The sequence below is a fragment of the Sus scrofa genome, chromosome 13 (genome assembly GCF_054392235.1).
Source record: "Sus scrofa isolate SSC_HxYL_T2T_F1_AM1 chromosome 13, Sscrofa_HxYL_maternal_Yorkshire_Landrace_v2.0, whole genome shotgun sequence".
NCBI lineage: Eukaryota > Metazoa > Chordata > Mammalia > Artiodactyla > Suidae > Sus > Sus scrofa.
This window is the reverse complement of record NC_139395.1, coordinates 84,888,352-84,914,285: the sequence shown is the minus strand read 5'-3', so window position 1 is coordinate 84,914,285 and position 25,934 is coordinate 84,888,352. Positions and strand designations below refer to the sequence as shown.

General features: G+C 55.0%; 1 protein-coding gene across 18 annotated transcripts in view; it reads left to right on the top strand.

Moving 5' to 3' along the window:
* The window catches only part of SLC6A6 (solute carrier family 6 member 6), a 149,953-nt gene that overhangs the window by 119,391 nt on the left and 4,628 nt on the right, over positions 1-25,934 (top strand). For 13 of the 18 annotated variants that reach the window (XM_084986962.1, XM_021068503.2, XM_021068505.2 and 10 more), the window contains 9 exons: positions 3,454-3,586; positions 10,206-10,340; positions 11,403-11,506; positions 11,635-11,759; positions 15,301-15,413; positions 19,482-19,619; positions 20,771-20,873; positions 21,442-21,542; positions 23,722-23,892. In XM_084986962.1, the coding sequence (XP_084843088.1) occupies positions 3,454-3,586; positions 10,206-10,340; positions 11,403-11,506; positions 11,635-11,759; positions 15,301-15,413; positions 19,482-19,619; positions 20,771-20,873; positions 21,442-21,542; positions 23,722-23,892 (1,123 nt within the window). The remainder of the gene's footprint in view (positions 1-3,453; positions 3,587-10,205; positions 10,341-11,402; positions 11,507-11,634; positions 11,760-15,300; positions 15,414-19,481; positions 19,620-20,770; positions 20,874-21,441; positions 21,543-23,721; positions 23,893-25,934) is intronic. The other 5 variants (XR_014822429.1, XR_014822425.1, XR_014822428.1 and 2 more) reach the window with 1 other exon arrangement.

Genomic DNA, 25,934 nt, shown 5'->3' with positions numbered 1-25,934 from the left:
CAGTGTTGAGGTGGTGGCTGGATTTGGAATAACTTGTACAGCCTCTGGGGGTCGGGGGGGGTTAGGAGGCACTGAGGGGCAGTGCACCATGGCAGTCCCTCTGGGGCATGGCACTCTACAGTTTACTGAGCCTTCCCATGCACCAGAGGGGGAAGGCCCAACAAATACCCATCTGTGCTTTGTGGCTGAGGCCATGGTGGGGAGGGGGGGGGGGTCCAATGAGAAAGGGTCCTTCAAACTGGGTCCCTTCAAAAAGGGATTCAGATGGACTCACACACTCTCCAGCCTCCACGGCTACCCCTGAGATGTCTTTGGACAGGATGTCAGTCACTTTGGCCCCGAGCCCACATCGGGCTCTGTTATGACAACCCCTGATGGATGAGACCAACTTATTCCATTCCCAGAATATCTGCATGGCCCATTGGAAGTGCTTTAAAGAATTTGAAGTAATTTTTATAAAGGTGATGCGTGCACATTGAAAACATTCAAGTAGTTAAACATAGGCACTGCCAAGGGAGTCCCCCTGCCCCACTTCCATGGGCAGCAACTGCACTGCTGTCCCCTGTGTCCTGCCAGAGTCTGCGGGTTGGGCTCTGTGCCTCCATCCACACAGTGGGGCAGCCACAACACTGTCCTTCTCTGACCACTTATCTCAGCCCGGGGATGCACCCCTCGCCAGTGCTCAGGGAGCCTCTGGGTCTTTGTTCCACTGCACACCTCCTCTGCCCGCTAAGCCCCCATCACTGGTTCACCAAGCATTGTGATGCGAGATGGCAGAAGGTTGCTGGTGACCTGAGGGCAGGCTGCGTGTGGGAGGGATCGGGGCTCTGGGGGTTAAGCTGAGGACTAGCTTGTCCTTAATGAGAGAAGGAAAGGCTGCCTGTGACTGGGTGACTGCTCAGCATTGGCTGAGCACTTACTGTGTGCCTGCCATGATGTCTGAAGTCTGGTAGGCAAGACAGACCTTCCCCCAAGGGTGACATCCAGTGTGAGAGGTTGGCCTGGGAGACAGAGGGATGCTTGTGGTCCAGCACCAGGGAGGGCGCCCTTGTGGTGCAGAGGGCGCGAGGTACCTCCCTTATGCTGCCCATTCACAAGGAAGCCTTGGCCACTGCCCAGCCTTCATTGAAGGCACCGAGCTCTGGAGGCTGCACGGGGAAGGGCTTTTTGTTCTAAAACTGCTGCTGCACCGCCAGATCCCTGTGCTTGGCAGGGCCCCAGGGGACGTGGCTGGCCGACAGCCTGCCTCGCAGGGACTCCCCCTTCCCTGAGGCTGCAGGTGACCCCTGCCATTGCTGAGTCTGGAGAGCTTGTTAATCAGAGGGGCAGTGTGGTGGGGTCCAGGGAGCACTGGCTTCAGGGGTCAGACAGCCTGGGCGTAGGATGGCATCTCTGCTGCTGGCCATGTGTCTATGGGCGGTTGGATCTCCAAGTCTCAGTTTTACTCCTCTGTCAAATGGGGCAAATGACTTCTAGTCCTTGCACCAGATGAGATAAATCAAGAAAGCCTCATTGATGTTACCTAGGTGTAGGGGGAGCCCACTGATGTTGGGGTGACTGGCAGGAGAAGGACAGAAGGAGACTGCCCATTCCTAAGGTTTTGGGTGGAAGTGTTTCATGGACGGGTCCGAACTGACATGCGAACTTGGCGTTCATTGCAGTTGAGTCCTTTCATTTGTTCACTCACCAGCGACTTATTGAGGCCCTACTATGTGCACGTGCTGTTCTAGGTGCAGTGAGTGACCATGAACAAAGGAAACGCCTTGCTTGAATGTCAGTTGAGGTGGAAATCTTGCATTTATTCAAGGTCCTCATGTTGAAGCTTCTTTGGGAAAAAAGGAAAAGCAATGAGAATGTTCTGGGCCAATGGGCTTTCTGAGTCCTGACCAAGGGGACCACTCTACAGACTGGATGAGGTCAAGTGATGGTCTGAGGGCAGGAGCTGGCAGTCGTGTTTTACCACAGAGGAAGCAGGCATGAGGTTGCAGCCCCTCCTGCCTCCCCTCCTGGAGACTGGGCCTCGGACAGGAGCGGACTCGTTGGAGGGAACCCAGCTGCTCCCAGGGGAGCATGAGCCCCCATCTCCTGTGACTGTGGTGGCCAATGTCCCCGTGCTTGACATGGCTGCCCTTCATCATTGTCACAGCAGTTGGAGCTCTGGGGCCTTGAGGACAGTTTATGGCAGTGGGTTTTGTGTCTCCTGGCCACCAGCACCCTGTGGGCCTTGAGGGGGCTCCTGCCTCTCGGGAGAGTGTCTCCCTGATGAGCAGGGTTCCTGGACTCCAGAGACCAGGCGGTGCTGTGTGACGCTGGCAGGGTTGGTGGCTGATTTTTGCTGATTTTCCTTCTAACTGTCCACTCCTCCTCTGAGCCACAAGCCCAGAGGGGGCAGGGGAGGAAGGGGCACTTCTCAGGTGCCTGGAGCTGCCCTGTGTAGCTCAGTGCCATGACAGTAACAATCAGTGAGGCTTATCGGTGCTGGCTGTGTCCCAGGTCCAGTAGTTAGCGCCTTCTGTGGGTTTTCTCCTCAGCATTGTCCCTGTAGAGGCAGGTGAGTGCCCCGCAGCCATGGGTGGAACACACGCTTTCCCCTCTGGAGGCTTACCTTTTAGTGAGGGATCCAGATAAGAAACGGTGAATGAAATAAAAGAGGGAGATGACAGAACGTGTTGGGGGAAGGTGGTTATTGGCATTTTATAGACGAGAAGGAGTTTCCGTTGTGGCTCAGTGGTTAACGAATCCGACTAGGAACCATGAGGTTGCAGGTTCGATCCCTGGCCTTTCTCAGTGGGTTAAGGATCCAGTGTTGCCATGACCTGTGGTGTAGGTCACAGATGTAGCTCAGATTTGGCGTGGCTGTGGCTGCAGCATAGGCGGGCAGCTGTAGTTCCGATTGGACGCCTAGCCTGGGAACCTCCATATGCACCCCTCCCAAAAAATATATATATATACATGATATATATATATATATATATATATATATATATACACACATATATATATATATATATATCATGTATATATATATATATATATATATATGAAGACTGAGCTTGGGTGGTTGGGTAAAGCCCCAAGTCAGTGGTTCCATATAGCCCAGTTTGAACCCAGAGTTTGGCCCCCAGTCGACGCTATGGAAGGGTCTGCCGAGAATCAATCATGCGGGAGCTGGTACCCAGTTCGCAGATGAGGAAACTGAGGCTTAAGCGTTTTCTTAACTTGCCCAAGGCCTGGCTGGGTAGAACCCAGGTTCGCCTGACCCAGGAGTCCAAACCCATTCCCAGGCTGGCATCCCCACGACTGTGACACAGATGTCATGCACTTCCTGAGAACATGGATTCCACGGCTGGGAGAGGCGTGTTGTCCTATGCCCAGGCAGCACTGGAGCTGGGATCTGAATCCCAGCCTGGAGGGGTCTGGGCCCTGACTCACTGTGGCTTTGCTTGCTTGAAGGCGGAACGTGCTCAGCCTGTCTTCCGGCATCAGTGAACTGGGCACTCTCAAGTGGGATCTTGCCCTCTGCCTTCTTCTGGTCTGGCTGGTCTGCTTCTTCTGCATCTGGAAGGGCGTCAAGTCCACGGGGAAGGTGAGTTGGGCTCCTACCCCCACACACTGCCTCGTGGAGACTGGCCTTCCTCAGAGGCCACCTCCCATCCCCACAGGCCCCCCTGCATGAAACGGGTCCTGATAAACCAGTCCTCCCAGAGATCACAGAGCCCCGCTTTGTGGCATTTGCCCATCCTGTGATGTAAATGCTCTCATTCCATCAGGTCCAACTTTAAGTTACTGATGGTTTAACAACCACTTTGAAAAATTCCTGCCAACGGAGCGGTCAGCTCTCTGGAGCCTACACAAGCTCCCGCACTCCACTGGTTCCCACATCAAAGAGCTGGCGGTAGTGCAAATGTTAGCATGAGTGGAGATGCTCCTGATAAGTTAGCTGGGAGCTGTGTTGTTCATGACCAGCTGTTCACTGACCACGTGGACCCCTGCGGCATCAACAGCTCCTGGCAGCTTGTTAGAAATGCGGACCTGTGGGCTGCCCTCAGACCCACCGAATCACAGGCTACTCTTGGATACTATCCCCAGATAATCCAAGTACACGCTGAGGCTTGAGCAGCCCTGACTGGGATTTTTGCTGCTAAGTCAGATTCACTAAATTATCTTATGAATTACATTTCAGCTGGTAATTAAGATGTGAGTTATTAAGGAAAGCTTTCACTGATGATTAAGTCTTTCACTCATAACCAAGATATTTAGTTGTTAGCCCAAGTGTTAGCTGTAACTGGAGTATCTGCTGCTGCTTAATGTGTTACATGATGACCGAGATGTTAGCTATTAACAGAGGTGGTAGCTGATAATTAAAGTGTTGGCTTATAATTCAGGTTTTAGGTATAGCTGGTATATTATCAATAATGAAAATGTTAGCCTATAACTAAAATGTTACCCATTAACAGAGCCGAGAAATTTCCTGGTGACTGAGACACAGGCTGATGTCATGGTCATTCTGATGACACAAGTCTGTGCAGAAGGTTCTGTTGGGATCACAGGTATGAACCCAGGGCACCAGGTCACAGCAAAGGTGTTGGCTGATCTGTCTTTATATGCGCACCCCACCCCCCATCATCCCTGACCCCCAGTATTCAAATTTCCATAGGGGAAAATCTCTTAAGATCAGAAAGCCCTTGGAGGTCAAAAGGGTAAGTTAAGGTGGCATTTGAGGGACAGTGATGGGCAGAGGCTGCAGTCCTTCTGAGAAGGGGATTTTGATGGAGCAGAACTTAGAATTAAGGGCCATATTTTCCCAATAGAGTCCCTTCAGCAAAGTCATGGGTCTGAACAGATCCCAGGAGGTCCTCAGGCACCTGCTGGATAGGATGTGGGTCCCGGGTTGCAGAGGTAGATTCAGCCCCCTACCCTGTCTGCCTGTTTCTTGGAGCAGAGCATCTGCAACCCTAAAACCCATGCAGAAAGTAAGCTGCCCAAGCTTCAGAAGTCTGAGCAGCACACACACTTCCCCACCACCACCCCCGCTAACATCACCTACCCAGCCAGGCAGGAAGAGGGGATGAGGGTTATTCCCGTGCTCCTTGGAGCTCAAGTCCACCAGTATTGTCCCGTTTCCTCCTCCATCTTGCGTGCAAGCCATTTTATCACCACCTCTCTTTAAACCTTGAGGGAACTGAGCTGGGAGAGGTTAAGGGACTTGTCCCAGGTCACGTCTCCCTGTTTCCTCATCCAGAAAATGGGCGGGGGTTAAAGCGAGTTGTGTAAGCGCCTAGTACAGTGCTTGGCACACAGGCTGGGTGGTGAGCACCAAGCCCTGCTTCACTCTGCCTCTTTCCTCACAGAGAGGCCAGCCTGTCAGGGAGTTCTGTGACCTGGTCCCAGCAGCACTGCGGGATGCCCACTTATGCTGCTGCCTGCCAGGTGCTGATGTAGGGGTGGGGTCCAGGGGGCACAGAACAGACAGATCCCTACTGTTCAGGAGCTGATAGATTTGTTGGTTGTAACAAGGGGAAGGGGTAAACTCTGTAGGAGTCAGATGGTGACACCGGCTCCGGGAGGTTCATGTGGGAAGGAAAACCGGAGTGTCAGGTGCAATTTAAACTAGGTGGCCAGCCAAGGATCACCGAGAAGGTGACTTCGAGGCAAAGAGTGAAGGAAGTGAAGGGTGAACTGTGTGGTCTGGAGAGAGATCAGCCAATGCAGAGACCCCAGCTATGTCTGACCAGACCCTTGGGGACTCCCCAGTCTGATGGATGAGGCTGATGTCCGCCGGCAACAGTGAGCAAGCTTGAGACAAGTGCAGGGGGTGGGAGAACATAGTCAAAGTGAAAAGGAGAGGGTGCCAGGCTGCACCTTTGGCGGGGTGAAGACGTGACTGCCTAGAGATCCCTCTGCCTGCCCCCAGAGACAGGCCCCAGGCCCCCAGGGGTGGGTGTGGTTCCCAGAACAATAGCAGAGCCAGGGCCAGCCTGGAGAAGCCAAGACAAACACACTGAGGCTGGGGGGACTTCCTCAAGCCACAGCCTGCCCGCCCCCCACCCACCCTGACTTCCAGCCCTGGCCAAAGACCAGGTTCATGGCTGCTGTGGGGGGCTGGGCCCACGGTCAGCAGGATGGGCCTCATCCTGGCCACAGCCTTGCTCTAGTGGCTGACCTTGGTCCTGTAAGGGGTGAAAGGAGGGAGCACCCAGACCTGGGGGGCTCAGATTCCCAGTTCAGGTCACTTTGCCTCTCTGGGTCTCAGTTCCTTCTTTTGTAATAGCCTTCTGAGGGTCTAAAACTCGGCCCAGAATATGCTGTGGCTTAATTCATTCAACAAATCATGATAAAGGCAGCAAACACTGTGGCACATGTGTGTCAGACACTGTTCTCATTATTAATTCATTTAATCTCCTCATGTCTGAGGTATGTATGGCTACTACTACCATTTTACAGATGGGGAAATGGAGGTTCAGAGAGGTTAATTAACTTGCCCAAGGTCACACAGCTTGTTAGTGGCCAAGCTGAGATTTGATCCCGGGCAGCCCAGCTCTCAACCTCAGTGCCCTGCATCCTCCTTCCACCTCCTCCCCATCTCCTGCTCTCCGCCGTCAGCCTGTGCGGGGCTGATGCTGCCTGTCCCTGCTCTGCTGGGTGTGAGGCCCAGTCCTTTACATGGGCAGTGTAGCCCTATGGATGCCAGGGGGATGGGATCCCACCTGGCCTCTCCATCACCAGCCTCCAGGGCAGCACCTCGGCGCCATACTTAGAAACCAGCAGGGGCAGCCAGCAGGGCCAGACCTGGTTTGGGATCTCAGCTCTACCCCACAGCTCTCATGACAAGGTGCCAGTCCCTTCCCACCTCTGCGCCATGATTTCACCTTGTATGAAATGAGTCAGCGATGCCCCACCCACACACACAGGGTGCTGCGAGGACTCTGGGGACCCACCCAAGTACAGGGCACAGACCCACGGCCCTGAGTCTCTGGGATGTGGGACCTGTGCTGCCCAGGCCTTCCCCACAGAGGAAGCTCAGGAGACCAGCCCCATCTTTCTCCTGCCTGGCCGGCCACCCTCTCCCCACCAACCCTAGGGAATGAGGAAGCCGTGTCTTTGCAAGTTTCCAGGGCAATTGAGCCACAGGGCTTTTGGGTCGAGGGCTCAGAGGAACCACAGAGGTTTGCCAGCAAGAGTGGAAAAATACCATGTCCTGTGGCAAAGCCTGCTGGGCCCCTGCCAGAGGCCCACTGGCGGCGGCTGGCACCAGCCGCTTTCCCGCGAGGATCCCGGGGGAGTCATAGAGAAGCTGAGAGAATGGCTCTCAGGGACTTATCCTCAGTGGAAAATTGTGCAAAACAAGGGTGTCTTTCCAAAGAAGCAGCTGAGGTGGTGTGACCCGGTGGGCTGTCCTGTTGTGTGTTTGGGGAAGAACAGATGTCTACACACACACACACACACACACACACTCACACTCACACTCACACACACGCCTGAAGCCAGCCAGCCTGGACCAAATCCCACCTCTGCCACCTACTGCCCCTAGGACCCCAGGCAGCTGATGTCACCTTGCTGGGCCTTAGTTTCCTCATCTAGACAGGCAGCTGGTAACAGTCCTACCTTGAGCCAAGAGGATGAGTTAACATGCATAAAGCTGTTAGCATAGCGCCTGGCTGCATAAGTGCTTGTGAAACAAATTAAATACGTGGAAACTAGGGAAGCCACCCCCACCCCGGAGGTGTCCTGTCCCTGACACAAAGCTCTCTGGCCACAGCCGATCACCCAGCGTGGGGGCCCGCCAGCTTTGAAGTGGCCGCCCTTGCTCAGCCTGCTGTCAGCAGCCATTGTCTTCCCAGGCGGGGCCTGTCCGCAGGAAGGGAGGAACGGCCTGCAGACTGGTCCTCTTTCTTCTTTCTCCCCATCTATGGCTTCCTGACCCACCCTCACCCTCCACATCTGCCCCGGAGAAGACAGGAAGGGCGGCTGGGGAAACTGAGGCCCAGGGGAGAGGTGGGAAGAGGGCCGCTGCTAGTGTGAGCAGGGGGCTGAGGCCATGCCATCCCACTGGGAGGGTGCAGAGGTGGCTACAAACCCCTGTCTGGGTGGTCCCAGTTGCCCCTCAGCGATTCCACCCCTCTCGCCCGAGTGGCAAGACTAGGGGGAACCTTAGAGCCCATCTGGCCCAAGCCCTCCCAGGTGGGGAAATGAAGCCCAGAAAGGGCAGTAACTTGCCCAAGGTCTCACTACAAGCCTGTTGCTGAGCCTGAATTCCAGCCCGAGCCCTGGAGGCCTCTGGGGGGCCGGCTTCCCTGTGGTCTTTGGGAGGATTGAACAAACTGCCAGACGTTGAAGGGCTTTTTACTGCTGTGCTCTTGCTACTAGAGGAGGTTCTGGGGATGTCCCCACTCTACCACTTAAGTGCTGTGTGACCTACGGGCAAATGACGGGTTCTCTGAGCCTTGGTTTCCTCACCTTTAAGGAGATAGTAATGAAACCTATTCCAAGGGTGTATATGAAAGTTCCTGCACTTGGAGTAGCATCGGGCACATAGTAAGTGCTCAGTAAGTGCTGGCTGGTGATATGAACCGAGGGCAGCTGAGCCTGGTGGGTCCTGAGATCTTCCTTCTGGCCCTTTTCCAGAGCCCCATTCTGGCTGTTTCTATTCAAAGGGAGCTCAGCAGTCGAGACCTGTGTTCCATCCAGGCTCCTCTGACAGCTGGGCGAGGTTTAGGGCTCTGTCACCCTCCTTTGGTGCCAGATACCTGCCTGGGCCCCAGAAGTGCCCCCTGCAGAGTCCTGACACTGCCCTCTCAACACCACGGGCACTTTCATCCTGCTCACTGGGCCTCAGTTTCCTCACCTGTAAAACAGGCACATTGACTTTGTAGTGATTCCTTCCCAGCCCCCAAGACCCTCAGAAGGAGTTGGGAGATCTGTGCGCCAGTCTTAGCATCTCTGCTGGTCACCATGTCCTGCCCAGCATGGTCACATGCCACCTGCCTTGGCGCCTAGCAAGGTGCTGATCTCTGCCTGCTCTGGAGCAGAGGCCCTGTGCACAGTGGTGGCCCCAGCAAGGCCAGGAGCCCTGCCCAGCCACAGTTCCTCCTCCAGCAGCAAGATGACCAGCATACAGATTTGGGGGCGTGGCCAGCGTGAAGTGGGCCGGCACCCAGGGAAGCCGTTGTTTAGCCAGAGCCCTGCTGGAAACATAAGGATTTCTCTGTCCTTTGAGCCAGGCCCCTTCGAGCTCCTCCCAGGTATAAACCCTGCCTGGAAACTTATGTTGAAGAAAGAGACGGGAAGATCCATCCATGAACTGAGGCCACAGGATGTCCGAGGCCTTTGGAGACAGGAGGAGGAGAGAAAGTGGGGCTGGCCCTTGGGGATGGAGAGGCCCAGCCCAGGTCATTTCTGAGCTCCTCCTTGCATTGACCTAGGCCTGCCTGGGACATGACCCAGGGAGGCGGAGGTATTCCCCATACCACCCCCAACCCCATCAAGGCTTTAGAGGCCTCATTTCCTCTCCTGAAGTTCGTGTGCTTCCTGCACAACCATGTTGCCAACAACAGGCCCCGTTTCTTGAGCACCTACGTGCAGGCGCTGTTTTGATGGTGTTATGAGCATCATTCCATTGAATCCTCACCATACCCCTTAATGAGGGCCTTCTGTTATTCTTATCTCCATTTTACACATGAGGCAACAGGCCCAGAGAGGTTAAACATCGTGCCTAAGATCACACAGCACATGAGGGGACAGAGTGGGAATTTAAAACCCACACTTAACTGATTCTGAACCATGCATCACACTAGCAGCTGTAGTGTTAGCCGACCTGTACTGTGTGCTATAGGCCAATGACTGGGCTATGCCTTTTGCACACACACTTGAGGTTTATGTTGTGCATTTTCTTCTTCACTCACTGGAATATTAGTTCTGTGAGGGCAGGGAAATTTGTCCTCTGTCTTGTCCACCACTGTATTTTCTAAATGTTTATAGGATTTTTTTTTCACAGAATCTCAGTGAATCTATGAGGGGTAGGTCCTGGAATCATACCCAAGTTCCAGGTGAGGTACCTTAGGCCCAGAGTGGGTAAGCAATAGGCCCAAGGTCACCTAGCAAGTGAAACATCAAGCTCAGCTCCAGAACCCTTGTTTTGGAGCGGATGCTCAAATTTAAAAGCAGCAGGTGCCACAGGCCCCCCTGAACCCTCTTGTCCCTCTCAGGTTGTCTACTTCACGGCTACTTTCCCATTCGCCATGCTCCTGGTGCTGCTGGTCCGTGGGCTGACACTGCCGGGCGCAGGCGCGGGCATCAAGTTCTATCTGTACCCTGACATCAGCCGCCTGGAGGACCCACAGGTACTGCGGGGCATCCTGGCCTCCCTCCTGCCCAGGGCCGGGGACGGGGAGAGTAAGCTGGAGCGGGTTCTAAAGTTCTCGGCATGTAGATCTAGTCAGGCCATCAGCCCCTGATACTTTTCCACTGGGCTGTGGCAGATTGTTCGCAGCACTCATGGACCATTCCGGCGGTGTGTATCATTTTGTGTTGAGGGCTTCTGAGGCTGGCCAATTATAGAGGCCCCTTTAGGTGCTGCACCAGGTAAAGGAGAGAAGTCTCCTCTGCCCACAGTGGCCTTGAGGGCTGTGTCTCAGGGTGGGAGAGGTGGCCTGGCAGCTGCTGAGGATGGGACTCAGAGGTGGTGACCTCTCGGAGGGTTGGGGGGGGGCAGATTCATCCACCTCCAGGCACTTAGCCACATGACCGCAGAGGGTGGAGACAGGTTGGGAGGTTTCCTTTGTCCCCAGGGTCCTCAGCCCTGTGGTGGCCCCCAGGGGCTCTTGCTACATCCCATCTCTCCCCTCTATCCTCTTGCCCCAGGAAGGGGGAGGAGGGAAGGGCTTGACCATCACAGGACCTTCAGGGGCTGCTTGATGAAGCTTCTGGAGAACAGCTTTGCCTACATAATCCACTCAGGAATTTCCTTCCTAACTCGGGGTCCCCAGACAATAGTAATTACAGTCATGCTGGCAGCCTTGACTTAAAGTCTCACCCTGGGTCTCGCACTGGGCTGAATCTTAACTCTTGGAACTTGCAAAATAGCACCATAGGGCCCTGCAGTGGAGCTCCTTTTACAGATGTGAAAAATGAGGCTCCAGGCATCATACCTACTTGCCCATGATTGTCCCATCATTGGAATCCAGATCCCTGTGCCTCAGAAGCCCAGCCTCTTAACCCTAATGCTGAGTGACCAGGGGCTTCTTAGACTCCAGGGTTCCTTGCTGCTCGGATTCTAGCACAGGAACTCCAATTGCATCAAGAATCTGCACACTTTGAGGCGCAGTCCTCAGGGCCAGCACCGCCGCCTCCAGGCACCCAGCTCTAACACCTCCTCTCTCTCTCTTTGCCACCTCTGGCCCTAGGTTTGGATCGATGCTGGGACCCAAATATTCTTCTCTTACGCCATCTGCCTGGGGGCCATGACCTCGCTGGGGAGCTACAACAAGTACAAGTACAACTCATACAGGCAAGTGTCGCGCCAGCGGGCCTTGTGGACCTTAGAATGATGATGATGTTTAAAGAAAAAAGAGAAGTAGGGAGCGTGGCTTCCTTGTGTTGTGAATTAACTTGCTCCCTGACATATGTGTAACATAGGGACTGTATGCTGCTGGGATGCCTGAACAGTGGTACCAGTTTTGTGTCTGGCTTCGCAATTTTTTCCATCCTGGGCTTCATGGCACAAGAGCAAGGGGTGGACATTGCTGATGTGGCTGAGTCAGGTATGGTGGTATCGGTGGCAGTGGTGGTGGGCACTGCCACCTAGTGTGTAAGCCAAGTACTGCAGGCATGAAGCCAGACCCCCAGGGGGCTTGGGGGGGATGAGCCTGGTTTCCGAAATGAACCCCCACCACCACCAAGACATCCCCCAAGTATCGAAGAGTTCAAAAGCTGAATTTTAAATACCTCCATTGCAATTTGGCCCAAGTGGCAGCCAAACATGGGGGTTGGTTAAGCTGGGGAATTTTTAGCTGCTCTCATGTGGTCGTTCCCCCCTCCCCCATCCTTCCCCAGCAAGCTCCTGGTTTCAGCAACAGAAACCACTTTCCTAACTCAGGCCCAAGTCAGCCACCAATCGGCATTCCATCACCACCTTCTCAGCTTTGGTTTCTGTATTTTGCACTTTGCTTCCAGCGCGCCCCCTCTAAGCAAACCCATTCATTCATTCCACCCATGTGTGTTCATTTGCCAAGTCTCTGCCCTGTGTCAGGCACCACCGTAGGTCCCTGGTGGGGAGAGACATGGGTGTGTCAGATAGCCTCTGGGACGGTGACAGGTCCAGGTTGGGGGTAGGTGGTGGGATGCCATCATTCTCCTAGGGTGTGGGCTCCACTGTGGGCTGCTCTCCACAAGATACCTGCAGGTGGAGAGAGTCAGAATCACAGAGTCTTAGGCTGGGATCCTGGGGTTCCAGCAAGATAGTTATGGAGCTGAGAATTGTGAGGTCTTCAGCTGCTAGGACTCTAGAGCCTCAGAAGCACAGGTGCCCCGGTTCTAAGACATGCCTGTGGGTGCTCCCAGGGCTGCACCCGCAGCTCCAAAGCTGCAGGGGCTCCCATGTGGAAGGGGGAATCCTAGGTGCCCCGGACCCTTCCAGCCTCTCTGCCCTCCCCGCCTCTTGCTCAGGTCACTTGAGGATAGTCATTGCCAGCCTGACCTCCTGACTTCTCATGACCTCTCAGGGGCCCTCTGGAGGCAATGAAGGCCCTGGGCTGAGGTTCTTCCCAGGCCCAGAGGAGAGCCTGAGGCTCCAAATCCAGGATCACAGCAGGGTCAGGCACATCTGTGGCCCCCACATGGCACCACCCTTGCCCTTGTCAGAAACAAGGGCCAGGGTCCTGGTTCCCCAACCAGGGACTCTAGTCTTGGGGGGTTAGGTATGCCTCAGAATCAGGCATTCCGATGTCGGCTCTGCAGACAAGGCCACCAGCTTGAGGGCAAGGTCTTTGCTTGGGATGGTTAAGGACTGAGCTGGAATCTTCTGGACAGGATACCCAGCATGTGCTGGGAAGGCCCCTCTGCCCTGAGAATGTCTCCCCTCCAGCCTCCCACCCCACCCTGGATACAAGCAACAACTTCTGGACCTCCCCATGTAAGACGACCTGGCTTCCTCTGACTTTGCAGAGCCCCAGCAGCTTCCCCCTCCCTTGGCAAGGATGCTGGCTGCCCTGCCCCATCCTCCGGCCCCAGTGCCACAGGAGGGGCTTGGCAAGTCCACACAGCCTCCCCCGCCCCCGGGCCCAGATCCGAACCTTCAGATGCAGCTTTCCTTCCCTGAGTGCTCCCAAAGGTGGGCCAGAGACTGAGGATGCAGGAAGTAGTTCCAGAAGTGAAACAGCCACGCCCCTGGCAGTGTGATGAGGGGGAGACAGGGACACCTCCTTTGCAGATGGCTTTTCTCAGTGAGGGCTGGCAGACCAATCTGGTGGATGGGACTCACCAGGAGCACGGAGGGAATTTGGCAGTGGGAGATAACCTATCGATACATGAAAGAGATCTTTCGCTGTGGACAGCTAGACACTCATGTATGAATGCATCGTCAAGCTAAACTAAACTAAGTTGTTGATTATTCCTGTCCACTTCAAAGACCTTGTCACTTATTCCCCACGGTGATGTCTGAACAGCCAGCCGACACATCAAGGGTGATTATTTCGCTAATAAGCTTTTAACAAGCACCATATGGAGTGACGTGCATTGGAACAAGATAATTATTTAGCCGAGTGGAGTGCAAATGAAGCATAGCGCGGGGCTGGGGCGTCTCTGCAGTCCGAGGGACTCCAGCCGCTGTGGTGTCTCCCAGCATCTTTCTCTAGCGCCCACCCGTGTGCTTGCAGAGAAGGGCGCTCAAACCTTCCCCCAGAGGCTGGCATAAGAAAGGCAAAACTGAAATACAGAAACGGAACCTTCAGGCCCAGGGCGGGGGTGGGGTGGGAGCCCCATTTTACATCTGTCTCGCTGCGGCTGGATCAATTCCTCACCAGTGCTGCCCACCAGTCTGGCCAGGGGGCCCCAGCTGGGTGGAGATGCGGTTCCTGCTCCAGCTAGGGCCTTGTGGTTGGGACGAATACCCTTCCACCACTTCTAGGGGGTTTCCACCATCGCCGCCTCCGAAGACACGGTCATGGTCACAGTCATGGTCACGGACACGTCGGGGGGACTCCAGACATAAAGAGACTGGCTCTCGCCGCCACACGTGTCATTAATGCTGTGCGATGTGGTTTCTGGCTTCAGTTTATTTCAGGTTTTTTTTTTTCCCATTCTTAGACCATGCGTTCGGTTTCTGATACCTATTTTGAATAGCCTACCCTCCAGCCCTTTTTGTTTCACATTTCTTGACCATTTTTTTTTTTTTTTTTTTTTTTTTGTGGATTTTACTTTCTTTTTTTCAGCCCAGGCTCTATAGGCCTCCTTTCTTTTATGGCTCCCAACCATCTCGTGGACCCACAGGTCTCGGTTACACTCAGTCCTTGCCCCCGCGTCTGTTTCCAGGCTGTTTCCAGCCAGAGGTACCTGCAGAGCTGGTGGGGCTCCCACCTCCAGTTCCTTGAGGGCCCTTCCTGGAGACCAGACCACTTTCCTAGGGAGGCAGGGTCAGCACCCGAGAATCTGAGCAGAAGCCTTTTGGGGCTCATTTATGGGAACCTGCCCCTTGCTTCTTGCGCCCTGCCATCGTGCGTGGTGATGCTAGGAGGTGGTGGGTCAAGGACTGGGCTGCAGGCCGGGGCTCCCAGCCTGGGGTCTTGCCCCGCCCTTGCCACCCTCTGGCTTTGAGCCTTGGCTGTGTTGTTGGTCCAGTGGGTGCACAGATGCACCTAGAAGACATGCCGGCCCCACAAGGCATGGTTCTACTGTATTCTTTTTCTTGCCACTCATGCAGTGTTTTAGCAGAAAGCTTTTCTTTGCAAATGGGGTGTCAGTAGTCAGATGACCAAATACTCCCCATTTTTTCTTCCTTCCAGCAAACGTTGGTATGGTTCTCTGGTTTGGGAGACCCCCCTTTTCCAAGCTGGTGGACTGAGTCCCAGGCTCAGCGCCATTTCCCATCCCAATAACCACTCAGAATCTGGTGTGAGAGGAGGCCACTTGTGCTGCTGCGTAGGAGACAGATGCTAAAACGGGGCCCCACCTGTGCCCCATGTGTCCCAGTCCAGAGTGAGACAGACCCTGCATTTGGGGCTTGGACTGAGTGTCTGGTGTGGCTCTGAGGCTCAGGCTGCTCAGACGCTGACGTTCCCACCCCCTCCTCATCTTCTCTCCCGGCAGGTCCTGGCCTGGCCTTCATCGCCTACCCGAAAGCTGTGACCATGATGCCGCTGCCCACGTTTTGGTCCATCCTGTTTTTTATTATGCTTCTCTTGCTTGGACTGGATAGCCAGGTACGTACAGAGTGAGGGGAGGCCCCCCCAGATGGTTCTGCCCCCCAGGAACCTGGATCTGGAAAAACTCCCTTTTTGCTGGGAGTGGGACAGTCACAGCCCTTCACACCCTCACGTCAGACCTGCCACCGATTTGGCCAAAAAGTGTTCCTGCAGGACCCTGGGAGGGGAGGTGACCCAGGGCACCTGGAAGACCTTGTCTGTCCCAACACTCAAGGCTTTGTCCTCAGCAAGGGGAGGTGGACAGCCACAGGGGGCAGGCCAAAGGGAGCCATGGGTGGGACTGGAAGGGCACCGGGAACAGAAGTGGCATGGGTCTGGGGCATGGAGCTCTCAGAAGGCCCAGGAGTGACACAGCACATAGGCTGTTTGGGAATGGGCTCATACCTCTGTCTAGGGTTCAAGGTGGTCATTGGCCGGGCCGTCACTGAGAGTCCAAAGGGGGCCAGAAAAGCCTGAACCCTGCACCATGCCCTCTGCTTCCTGGAGCATGTGGGTAGGCGAGCTTGCCTCCCACAGTGAAACCGAGGTTCTCTGGTGCCTCGTAAACACTCAGCCGTGGGAGCCTCACTCAAACTCGTGCTGCTCTCTGGGCATCCCAGCTTTCTGCCTTTCCTCCACCGCCCAGCGGGGCTCTTAACTGCCTCCCCAGCCCTGGGTGTGTCCGTGAGAGCCCCCTAGGGGCTGCGTTTGGCTTTGAAGAAACACATTTCCCATCTCCCACACTGCTCTTTGTCTCTGAACATGTCCCCCCCCCCCCGTGCCTTCTCAGCCTCAGTTTCCTCATCTGGTAAATGGGTATGATTGTATTTACGTTGCCTTGTGTGCAGTGCCAGGCACAGTGCCTGGCATGGAGGAGTCAGGTGCTTGGGGGATGTGACAGTGAGCCCGTGGGACACCCTTCCCTGCAGATACGTGGATTTTCACTGAGGCCTTCTTGAAATGATGGTTTAGGACACAGGGGTGGCTCTGGGAGTGAGAGTTAAGGTTGCAGGGCAGCCATTCGTGGGCCCAGGGTCACCAAGGGGCCACCATCTGAGGTCTGTCACTGAAAGGCAGCTTCTTGTGCAGGCAGGGGCTCAGGCTGCCTCATAGCGGGGACCTTGTGAGAGGCGGGGGCCTATACCCCTTCAGGAGAGGGCATTGCCCACCGCCAGTTCAAAAATGTGTCTCCAGGATTCACAACCAGGTCTGAGAAGGTCAGGCAGCAGAGAGGAGACGGTCAATTAGCAAGGTCAAGAGCAGAGTGAAGGATTTGGCAAAAAGAGGACCCGGATTAGCAGAGAAGACAGAAGGAAAACATTTGGGAGACTGAAAACAAAATCCTCGTGTGGGTGTTGATGGGCTTGAGCTGTGTAAACAGCAAGAGGCTTCCATCAATCATTCCTAGTTAATGAGCTTGGCCTTCTGAGGCCCCAAGCAAAAGGCTTTTTATAACTTCTTCCAGAGCTCAAAGGGAAAGCAAAAAACAAAAACAGAAAGAGGTTAATCAGTGACAAAGTGTGGCATCTCTTTGGGCCCACATGGGCCTCTTGGGCTGTGAAACTGCTTCCGAGTGAGCGGAGGTGGTTATTCATTAGACTTCTCCCTGGGAGGCCAGGGGGCCCTGGTGGAGGGTGTGCGGCTGAGCCAGGCTCACCATGGTCCTCACATGGGGGGCCTCAGTGCTTTCAGAGCCAGCCTTGCAGGGAGCTGGCACTCTCCCGAACCACCATCAGCCTGTTGGCATGCCGGGAAGGGGCAGGGCAGGATTGGAATCCGGGAAGTTGGGGCCTGGGCATAGTTGGGGACCCTGCTCTGCATCTTTCTGCTCCGTGAACTCAGGCACATGGCAGGGAGGGTTTTGCAGATGCCATTGACCGCGTCCACAGCACTGGCGGTGACAGGGTCAGGGCAGCTGTGCTCCAGGCCAAGCCTTGTGTCATGGGTGACAAACACATGCCATGCAGAGTTGACCATCACCACCATTTCTAGGGGCCCCATTGAGCCCATTAAGTCCTCTCACAGTCTTACATCACTGTCACCATCATCCTTCCCCAGAACATTCTCATCCGCCCAAACTGAAACTCATTAAACACAAGCCCCTCCCTTTTCCTTCCCTACCCACCAACCCCACCCTGGCTTTTTGGTTCATCAGCTCCTGCATCCACACACTGTCTCGATGCCTGCATAGGCTCCGTCCCCAGAGCCCAGAAAACTGAGGCCAAGACAGCACCAGACCTGGCAGAGACTACACACCGCTGGTGAAGGACCAGAGCCACTGCTAGTTGGTCTTACCGCTGAGTTTCCCCCCACATGGCTTCCTCCTGAGGCTGTGCTGAGATCCACAGCCAGTATCAGGCAGGGATTAGAGGGGGTCCTAGCCTTTGGGGGGCACTGTGTTTGGCTGAGGGGCCATTGTATTGCTGGCCCCATCCTGGGGAGAGGTGTTGGGGATGTCACCTCCCAACAGCAAATACCATCAGCAGCCGGCCTGCCCAGGGAGTGGGGCACAGTTTGTGAACAAATGGCAGGAGGGGAAGAGAGCTTGGGGCCCCTCCCCAGGTACTCACCCATCCCAGCCCCTGACACGCCTTAACAGCGGTCACCTAATTGTTACTTTACTCTCATCATGTCACATCTTTCTCCCATCTGCTGAGTAGGCAAGATGCTTCCATTTTACAGAGAGGGAAGCTGAGGCTCAAAGAAGTCTGGGTCACATGGCTGTGAAGGGAGGGAGGCCTGGGGAAGCTGGTTGGGGGCGGTGTCCTCCAGCAGTGAACGTGGACTTGAGGGGCTTGTGCTGGAGTTGGCCCTGATTCTCAGTGACGCTGGATCTTCCTGTCCTTAATTTTCCAATCTCAAAAAAGGAAAGAACCAAAAAAGGGGGGGAGGGGGAAGAAAGAACCTTTGTTTTTAACTCTTCCTGAAGCTTCATGTTAGAGTTGCAGGGGGTCTGCTGTAACACAGTTGTGATTTAGACTCAGAACCCCTTTGGCTGACACATCAGTCAGAGCTCAAAGCACCAGCCCCCTGTTGTCTTTGGACACCTTCCAAAGGCCTCTTGACCATCTTTCCCCTGGTGAGGAAGAATCAACTCCCCGGCCCCTTTGGGCACGTGAAAGGCACCGGCTCCTGTGTGTTCCTAATTCCCCTGGGACAGGCTCAGAGTAGCTGTTGGCCATGTCTTGTAGGAAGGCTGGGGAACATCCTGGCCCAGAGCCTCTTCCAGATGAAAGAGCGGAGGGGTCCACTCTTAAAGGCATCAGATGGCCTCTGAGGCTGTGCAGGTTGGCAGAGCAGTTTGGCTGTTGCCACCCAAATTAAATGCATCTGCATCCCTTAACCCGGAAGTTTACGTCTAGACTGTGCTACGGGTTCTTGTGCACAGGCTCCCCAAGACCGATGTACGGGAAGAGTCCTGCTCAGATTAGCAGCCTCAGAAGCTGGAAACCATCCGCAGGCACTGGTTAGATCCATGATGAGCTATATCCACAGGCTGGAGCTTTACACCCCATTTAGGAAATGAGGCAGCTCCATGTGTCAGTGTGGAAAAACTTCCGGGATAAATTGCCGGGTGCAAAGTTTTAGAAATCTCACGAGTCACCCTAGAATGTTGCCTATGGACAGGCCTTTTCAATGGGCTGTTTCACCTTTGGGATCCCAGGGCTGTGTGCCTGGGGTCACAAGCAGCATTTGGCTCACAGTCACGGGCATGTGGTCATGTGCACACACAAGTGTAAAGTTCTCCCACAGGCCCATATGATCCCCAAAAGGTTGAAAACCACTGGGTGACTCAGATGGGGAAGTGAGGCCCAACTTGGCTGCGGCCTGTGTTCCTGGCCCGGCTGGGCACTGGAGGGCCCAGAAGTGAGGGAGCACCACCCTTGGCTTCAGAGAGGACCCAGACCAAAGTGGGAGGTTGCCATGTCAACACACATGCCAGCGAGTGTGCTGGGGCAGCGGGTCAGCACGGGTCTCAGAGCAGTGGTCAGAGACGGGGAGACGTGGAGAGCTCACCGGGCCTGGACGCCAGGGTGAGGCCTCCTCTCTCGGCTCTGCCACTCACCCCTCTCCTTTCCTCCCCAGTTTGTTGAAGTGGAAGGACAGATCACATCCTTGGTTGATCTTTACCCATCCTTCCTAAGGAAGGGTTTCCGCCGGGAAATCTTCATCGCCTTCATATGTTGCATCAGCTACCTGCTGGGGCTGACGATGGTGACGGAGGTATGTGGCTCTCCCCTGGTGCCAGTTACCTCTCCTGGAAGGACCCTTGATGCTCTAAATATGTTTCAAAGATCCCTGGAAAGCCATACCGCCTCCCTGCTTCCCTCACCGCTGGAGGCAGTGGCTGGGTGATAGGACCAGGCTGGCTGAGCCCAAACCTCCTGCTTCAGGGGTCCCGCCCCACCCAGGGTTCAGCCCACGCTGGGGACACTAGGACCCAGCAATTGACCCAAACGCCCTGCCCCACTGCCCTGTTACCATGGCAACTTGGTGGCCACCCACTGCCCTCTGACCCTCCCTCATCCTGGGAGGACTGAAGAAGGGGTGTTTCTGCTGAAACCCACTTTAACTACAGCTCTGTCCCACAACTGTGTGCTGTGGCCCCTCTCAGGCCTGCAGGGAAGGGGGTAATGTTCTCCAGGGTCAGCACAGCCCTCCCAGTAGGCACTACAGGCGCAGTGCTGGGGCCCATCTGCTCGATAGGAAGTGTGTACACTGGTCAACGGGCAGGCAGGGGCCATTAAGATAGAAAAAGATGCAAAGAGAGGAAGGGAGCCAGAGTGCCAAGGGCAGCAGTGGCCCAGCGTGTCTAGGAGAAGCAGGCCAGGGAGAAAAGGCTGTCGGACTAAATAATGTGAACGTGTGAGCCTGGCCTGGGCCTTCTCTCCCACACCTCTCCCCATACACTCCAGCATAGGGTTGCTTTTGCCCCTAATTCAGGGTTTTGCAACAGCCATTTTCCTTAGAGAGGTAAAAACAAATGCTTTTCTCAAAGTGTCTGAAAGAAACACCCCCTGAAAGGCAGATCACAGGTTCACTCACTGAGCACCTGGACCTCACGGAAGGCTTTGGTGTTGGCCACACTGGGCTTTAAGCTCCTCCTTTGGAAGCAGCCTTCAGTGAACCCATCATTTGTGGCTAAACAGGACATATTTCACTTTCATTTTTCTACCTGTGTGTCTTTTTAATTAAATTTGTCAAACATGAATGAAGTTAAGCATCTTTTTGAACATGTCTCTGGTCATCAGGACCTCTGCCCGTTTTTTCCCTTTGGGTTTTATATTTCTTATTGATAGGCCAGAACTCTTTCTATATTGAGGGGATTAAGGACCAAGTAACAAATCAAACCTTCTCTGGGTTTTTCTTCACAGGGTGGCATGTATGTGTTTCAACTCTTTGACTACTATGCAGCTAGCGGTGTATGCCTTTTGTGGGTTGCATTCTTTGAATGTTTTGCTATTGCCTGGATATATGGTGAGTAGAGCTGGTTTGCATACCCTTTCTCAAGTCTCTCCTTTGGGCTTCCTCTGTTTAGAAGCTTCAGAAACAGAACCCTAGTAGGAATTCATTTTGAGTCCAACACAAAAGCCTTCCCGGCCTGGACTTTTCTTCTCAAGGCCGCATCTTCCTATACAAGTAATACAACTGCAACCACACCAAAGGTTCTCCCCAAGCTCAAGGTGCAAGGTGTGCAAGGATGCTTTGACCAGCATACAACTGGGCCACGCAGGGATTTGCCTTTGAGCTACTCTGCGGTCCTGAAATGGTCCATTCCGACCTTCTTGAGACCTTGGAATGGCCACAGCAGGATTTGGGATCTGCCTAAGGTTGCCAGAAAAATATCAGATGCCTTGTGACATGTGAATTTTAGATTATTTCATATAAACATCTGCCAAGGCTTGGGTCTCTGTTTGGGGCAGGGGGCAGCATTATGTGAGGTGCAGGGGCCTGGGAGGGGCCCTCAAGCCCCTGCCGTGCCGTTCCCAGGGTGGGTGCTGCATGGGACACTGGCTCAGCATCTGTCTGCCTCTCTCTCTTGCAGGCAGTGATAACTTTTATGACGGGATCGAGGACATGATCGGCTATCGGCCTGGGCCCTGGATGAAGTACTGCTGGGCCGTGGTCACACCTGTCCTCTGTCTTGTGAGTCCCTCCTGCCTAGCCGTGGGCAGTAGCCTTTTCTCCTTGGGACTAGACAGTTTCCCCCACTAACTCACAGTCTACTCAGTATCACTCAGTGCTGGCCCCTGACAAGCCCAGGGACACTCTGCTTGGGAGAGGGGGCCAGGCTGCTTCAGACAGTTCCCTCATGAAGGAGGGAGTGGGGAGGGCACTGCTGGCAGTGGAACGTGAGCAGGCACATCGAGAAACCTCAGAGGCTCCGTCACAGAGCACATGACTTTGCCCCAAACCCTGCCGGTGTTCATGGGCACAGCTGGGATCACTGGTTATATTGGGGGGCCTTGGAGATGTTGAATGGAGGCATCTAGACCGTGGACAGGCAGTGTTTCCCACACCAGGGCGGGCTGCACCTGGAGAGGGGAGTGTCTCATCAGAGAGGGACTCTCCCAGGAACCAGGACCTGAGGGCAGTGATTGCATGTCCCTCAGGGCACCAGGGTTCCCATGCCTGTCGGCCTGGGATGTGGCTTTGGAGCCCAGGCACCCACTAGGCTCTACAAGAGGCTCTGGCAAAAGGAATGTCCAAAAGCTGCTCCCCCGCCAGCATTTGAAAGCAGGCTCGAGCTTGGAAGTCCTGAGGGACAGACGTCTGTTGGGCTGGCCTCGGCCCAGACCACGGGGAGCACAGACAGCAGAAATGTCCCTTGTGCTTAGGACCCAGGTGCTGAGGGATAAATGGGCCCGCTGTTCCCAGGCCACTGTGTCCTCTCTCTCTCTGGGCCCCGGTTTCCCTGTTTGTAAAACATGGAGACTGACCGATGTGGGATGTGAGTGGCAGCCCCAGCCTTTGGTTGTTACTGTTACTGGTGTGGCCTTTTCATGGAGGTGCATGTTCTTCCCATAAGTCATTTGGAGCAGCCACTAATCACACTTGGTGACTTTACTGTCAGTCATGAATTTAGTGGATTTCAAAGCCCGAGTTCTCATCCTCACTGAATGTTTGTTATGGGCAACTCCTCTCGCTACTCTGACCATCAGAGTCCTCCTCCCTCCCTTCCTCCCTCCCTGCAGATTGGAAAGATCAGAGGAAGGCTGCATTCCGAGGTGGTAGGAAGAAGTCACCCTAGCAGGAAGTGGGACAGGACATGGCAGAGAAAGCAGGGCAGCCCTCTATGGGGACCCTCCCTGCCCAAGGTACAGCCCACACGTGAGGACAGATACCACGGGGCCAGGCATGCAGTAGGTGCCTATTGGAGGCTGTCTGCAGCCTCATGCTCTCCCTTCCCCTGTCACCAGTTCTCACTTAGGTAGATTGATTTGTCCTCCCTTCAAGCCCCCACTATTAGATATTGAGGACAAGTCATTTCACATTGCAAAGCAATCCCAGGCCATCATGGGCCCGCACTGAGAGACTGTTGTTCTGACTAGAAGCCAAAGCCCTGGGCCCCCAGCCAGCCCTGTGTGCTCCTCTCTGGGCCCTGTGGGTGTGGCACAGGCTTTGGGGTTTAGAGCTCACCCCACCCCTTCCCATAGTTCATGGACGAATGGCTAGGGTGTAGCTTGGGCCGGACCCCCAACAGGACCAGGACATAGGCCCACATGCTGCCCTGGGGGCTGGGCCTGGGGCTCTGGGACAGAGGCAGGTAGGCAGCAGAAAGGCTTTCACCTGTGTGGCTAGCATTTACTGTGCACCTGCTATGTGTCCCTGGAGCTGCCCCAGGTGTCAGGGGAACAAGACAGCAAGACAGACACTGATTCAGGGCTGGTCAGGGAGCTGAGTGAAGAACGAATTGTAACCACACGCTTTCTGGGAAGGAAAGTGACCACCTGACTGAGCCTGGGGGAGAGGGGGCGCTGGGCGAGCGAGGAAGGACCATTAACCAGAGCGAGTTTCAGATGAAGGGAAGATGCAGAAAGAGAAGTTCAGTCAGAGCCAACAGCCTGCCCTGGGCAGAGGCCCCAGACCGGAGGCTGAGAAGCTGGAGGGAATTAAGGGTAGCTGGAGTGTAGACATGACAGAAGAAGCAGAGGTAGGTGAGAGAGGAACTCAAGCTTGACTGAGGCCCGAAGGCACCAGGGAGCCAGAGAAGGGTTTTGACCAGAGAAGCCCTTGGCCGGGTTTGCCCTGGGGCAGGAGCCCCAAGGGGGTCCAGGGGCCTGACCTGGTCCCCGGACCCCTGACCAGCCCCTTCTCTCCACAGGGATGCTTTATCTTCTCTCTTGTCAAGTATGTACCCCTGACCTACAACAAAGTCTATGTGTACCCCGACTGGGCCATCGGGCTGGGCTGGAGCCTGGCCCTGTCCTCCATTCTGTGTGTCCCCTTGGTCATGGTCATCCGCCTCTGCCAGACGGAAGGGCCATTCCTCGTGGTGAGCATGTAGGGCCCCGAAGGTGGATTGGGTGGGGGCAGGGTGCTGGCCATGGGCAGGTTGCTTGCCCTCCCTGGGCCCCAAACCCATCACTGCCCCCTGGAATGGTGGAGGTGGTGGGCAGGAGAGGGCTCTGTGCTGACCTGCAGGGCAGGGTTGTGGGCAGGGGGAGGAACTTTCCAAGCAGAGAACACGTGGCAGAAGGACCAGGGCCCCTTGTGTTTGCAGGCAAGATGGTGTGACTCCCAGGGGATAGTTTTGGATGCCAAGCTGAGAGCAGGGCTTTGTCATGGGAGCAGTGGGTGCTGGGTTTCCGGCATCCCGGGTGACACCAGAGACAGGGAGCTCAGGAGGATGGCTGAGCCCCAGCCCTAGCTCTTCCCTGACCCCGGAGCCAAATTTTAGGCCACCGCAGCCCGTGCTGATGTCCCCTCACCAGACATGGGGCCCCATCTGCTGCCCTCAGAAGCCACCTCTGCTCTAGGCAGAACATCTGGCCTCCAGCCTTGGTGCCCGCCCTCCTCCTCCCCTGCAGCTCCCTCCCACCATGATCCTCGCAGAAATTCCTCCAGCAGTGCTGAAGATTCCGAGCCCTGGCAGAAGTTGGGGCTCTTTCCAAGAAATCCTTTTCTTAGAATCTCCCTTAACCTTTGGGCTTGGGCTGGCTCCAAGACGGCACTGTTTTGTTCTGGGCTTTTTTTATTGTTATTCTCTTAAAATTCTGGAGCCAGGATGTCCTGGGGCCCTGGCTCCCCCTTGGGCTGGCCCGGTTTCCTTGTGTGCAGGGGAACGGCCTGAAGGTGGTGTTGGTGGGGGGTGGGGGGTGGCCGGGCAGAAGGGGAGCAGACCAGCCTTCCCCAGACAGAGGAAGTAGGCAGGGATGTGCCAGGGAGGAAGCCAGGCCCACGTCTGTCAGAGCCAGGATGGCCCTTGGGTGTGTCTGCAGCACTAGACCCATTGTGTTTTCTCAGAGGACACAGGGAAGGACCCCAGGATTCAGCCAGAATGCTGACTGGCCCTCTCATTTGTCAAAATACTGGGCCTGGGACAGACCCAGCCCCTTCCTAGGAATTTCCAGAATGTCCCTACCACCCAGAAACTAAAGGGATAATCAGGGTCACAACAGAAGGTGCTGGATGTCTGTCCTGATGGACCAATGCCCACAGCTCTTGCATATTTCCACTCTGGAGGGGAGGGGGACACCCAACAAGTTACCCACTTGTGTCCCTGCGAAGAATAATGTTAGATACTGTTCCTTCCCAGGTTCAGAGGTTGGGCACAGTGGGCTTGGTGTGAGGACAGAGGATTCGACTCTACCCTGAATTCACATCTGGTCCCCAGCCACAGCCAGCACCCCCTCCTCTGAAGCCAGTTAGCCTCTTTGCCATGTGTCTCTGACCTACCACCTGCACAGGTCACCAAGGGCCCTCCCAGCCATGAACTTCTCTCTGAGCTCTGTCCTGGAAGGTTCCTAGTTGCGTCTGCGCCTCCCACATAAATGGGGGCCCCCCAGAGGCATTTTCCTTGTGTCCCCACTTCAGGGCACACACCCACTGTACAGATGTCTGGAGAGGCAAAAGAATAGATGGGGAACAGGGCCCATCCCTCCTTCTAGCATTCCACCCCTCGCCCTGTCCCTGGGGCCTCTGGTCTGGTTCCTCCAGGGCCCTGGGCAGCCCACCCAGGTGTGGGGCGAGGGGAGCGGGGTGCAACCCACGCAGGTGTGGGGGTACAGGGAAAGTGGTGATGCTCTCTGCTCTGGCCTTTGTCATCGAGGACATGTGAGCCTGAGGTTGCCAAATCTTGCAAGTTTGAAAGAGCAGATGGATATTGAGATTTTCAAATGAAATATTGAGCTTTTAATGAGCAGCTTTTAAAAATTGGTTTATACCTAATCGACTATGATTGCCTAAGAGAGAGGGTTCTTTGCTAGAGGCTGCTTCCTGTTTAAGTCTCTGGATGGACACTTGGCAGGAGGGGTGCTGGGAAGCTGGAGGCCTGAGGTCAAGTCCCAGTTCTGCTGTTGGGTTTCTGGGGACCCC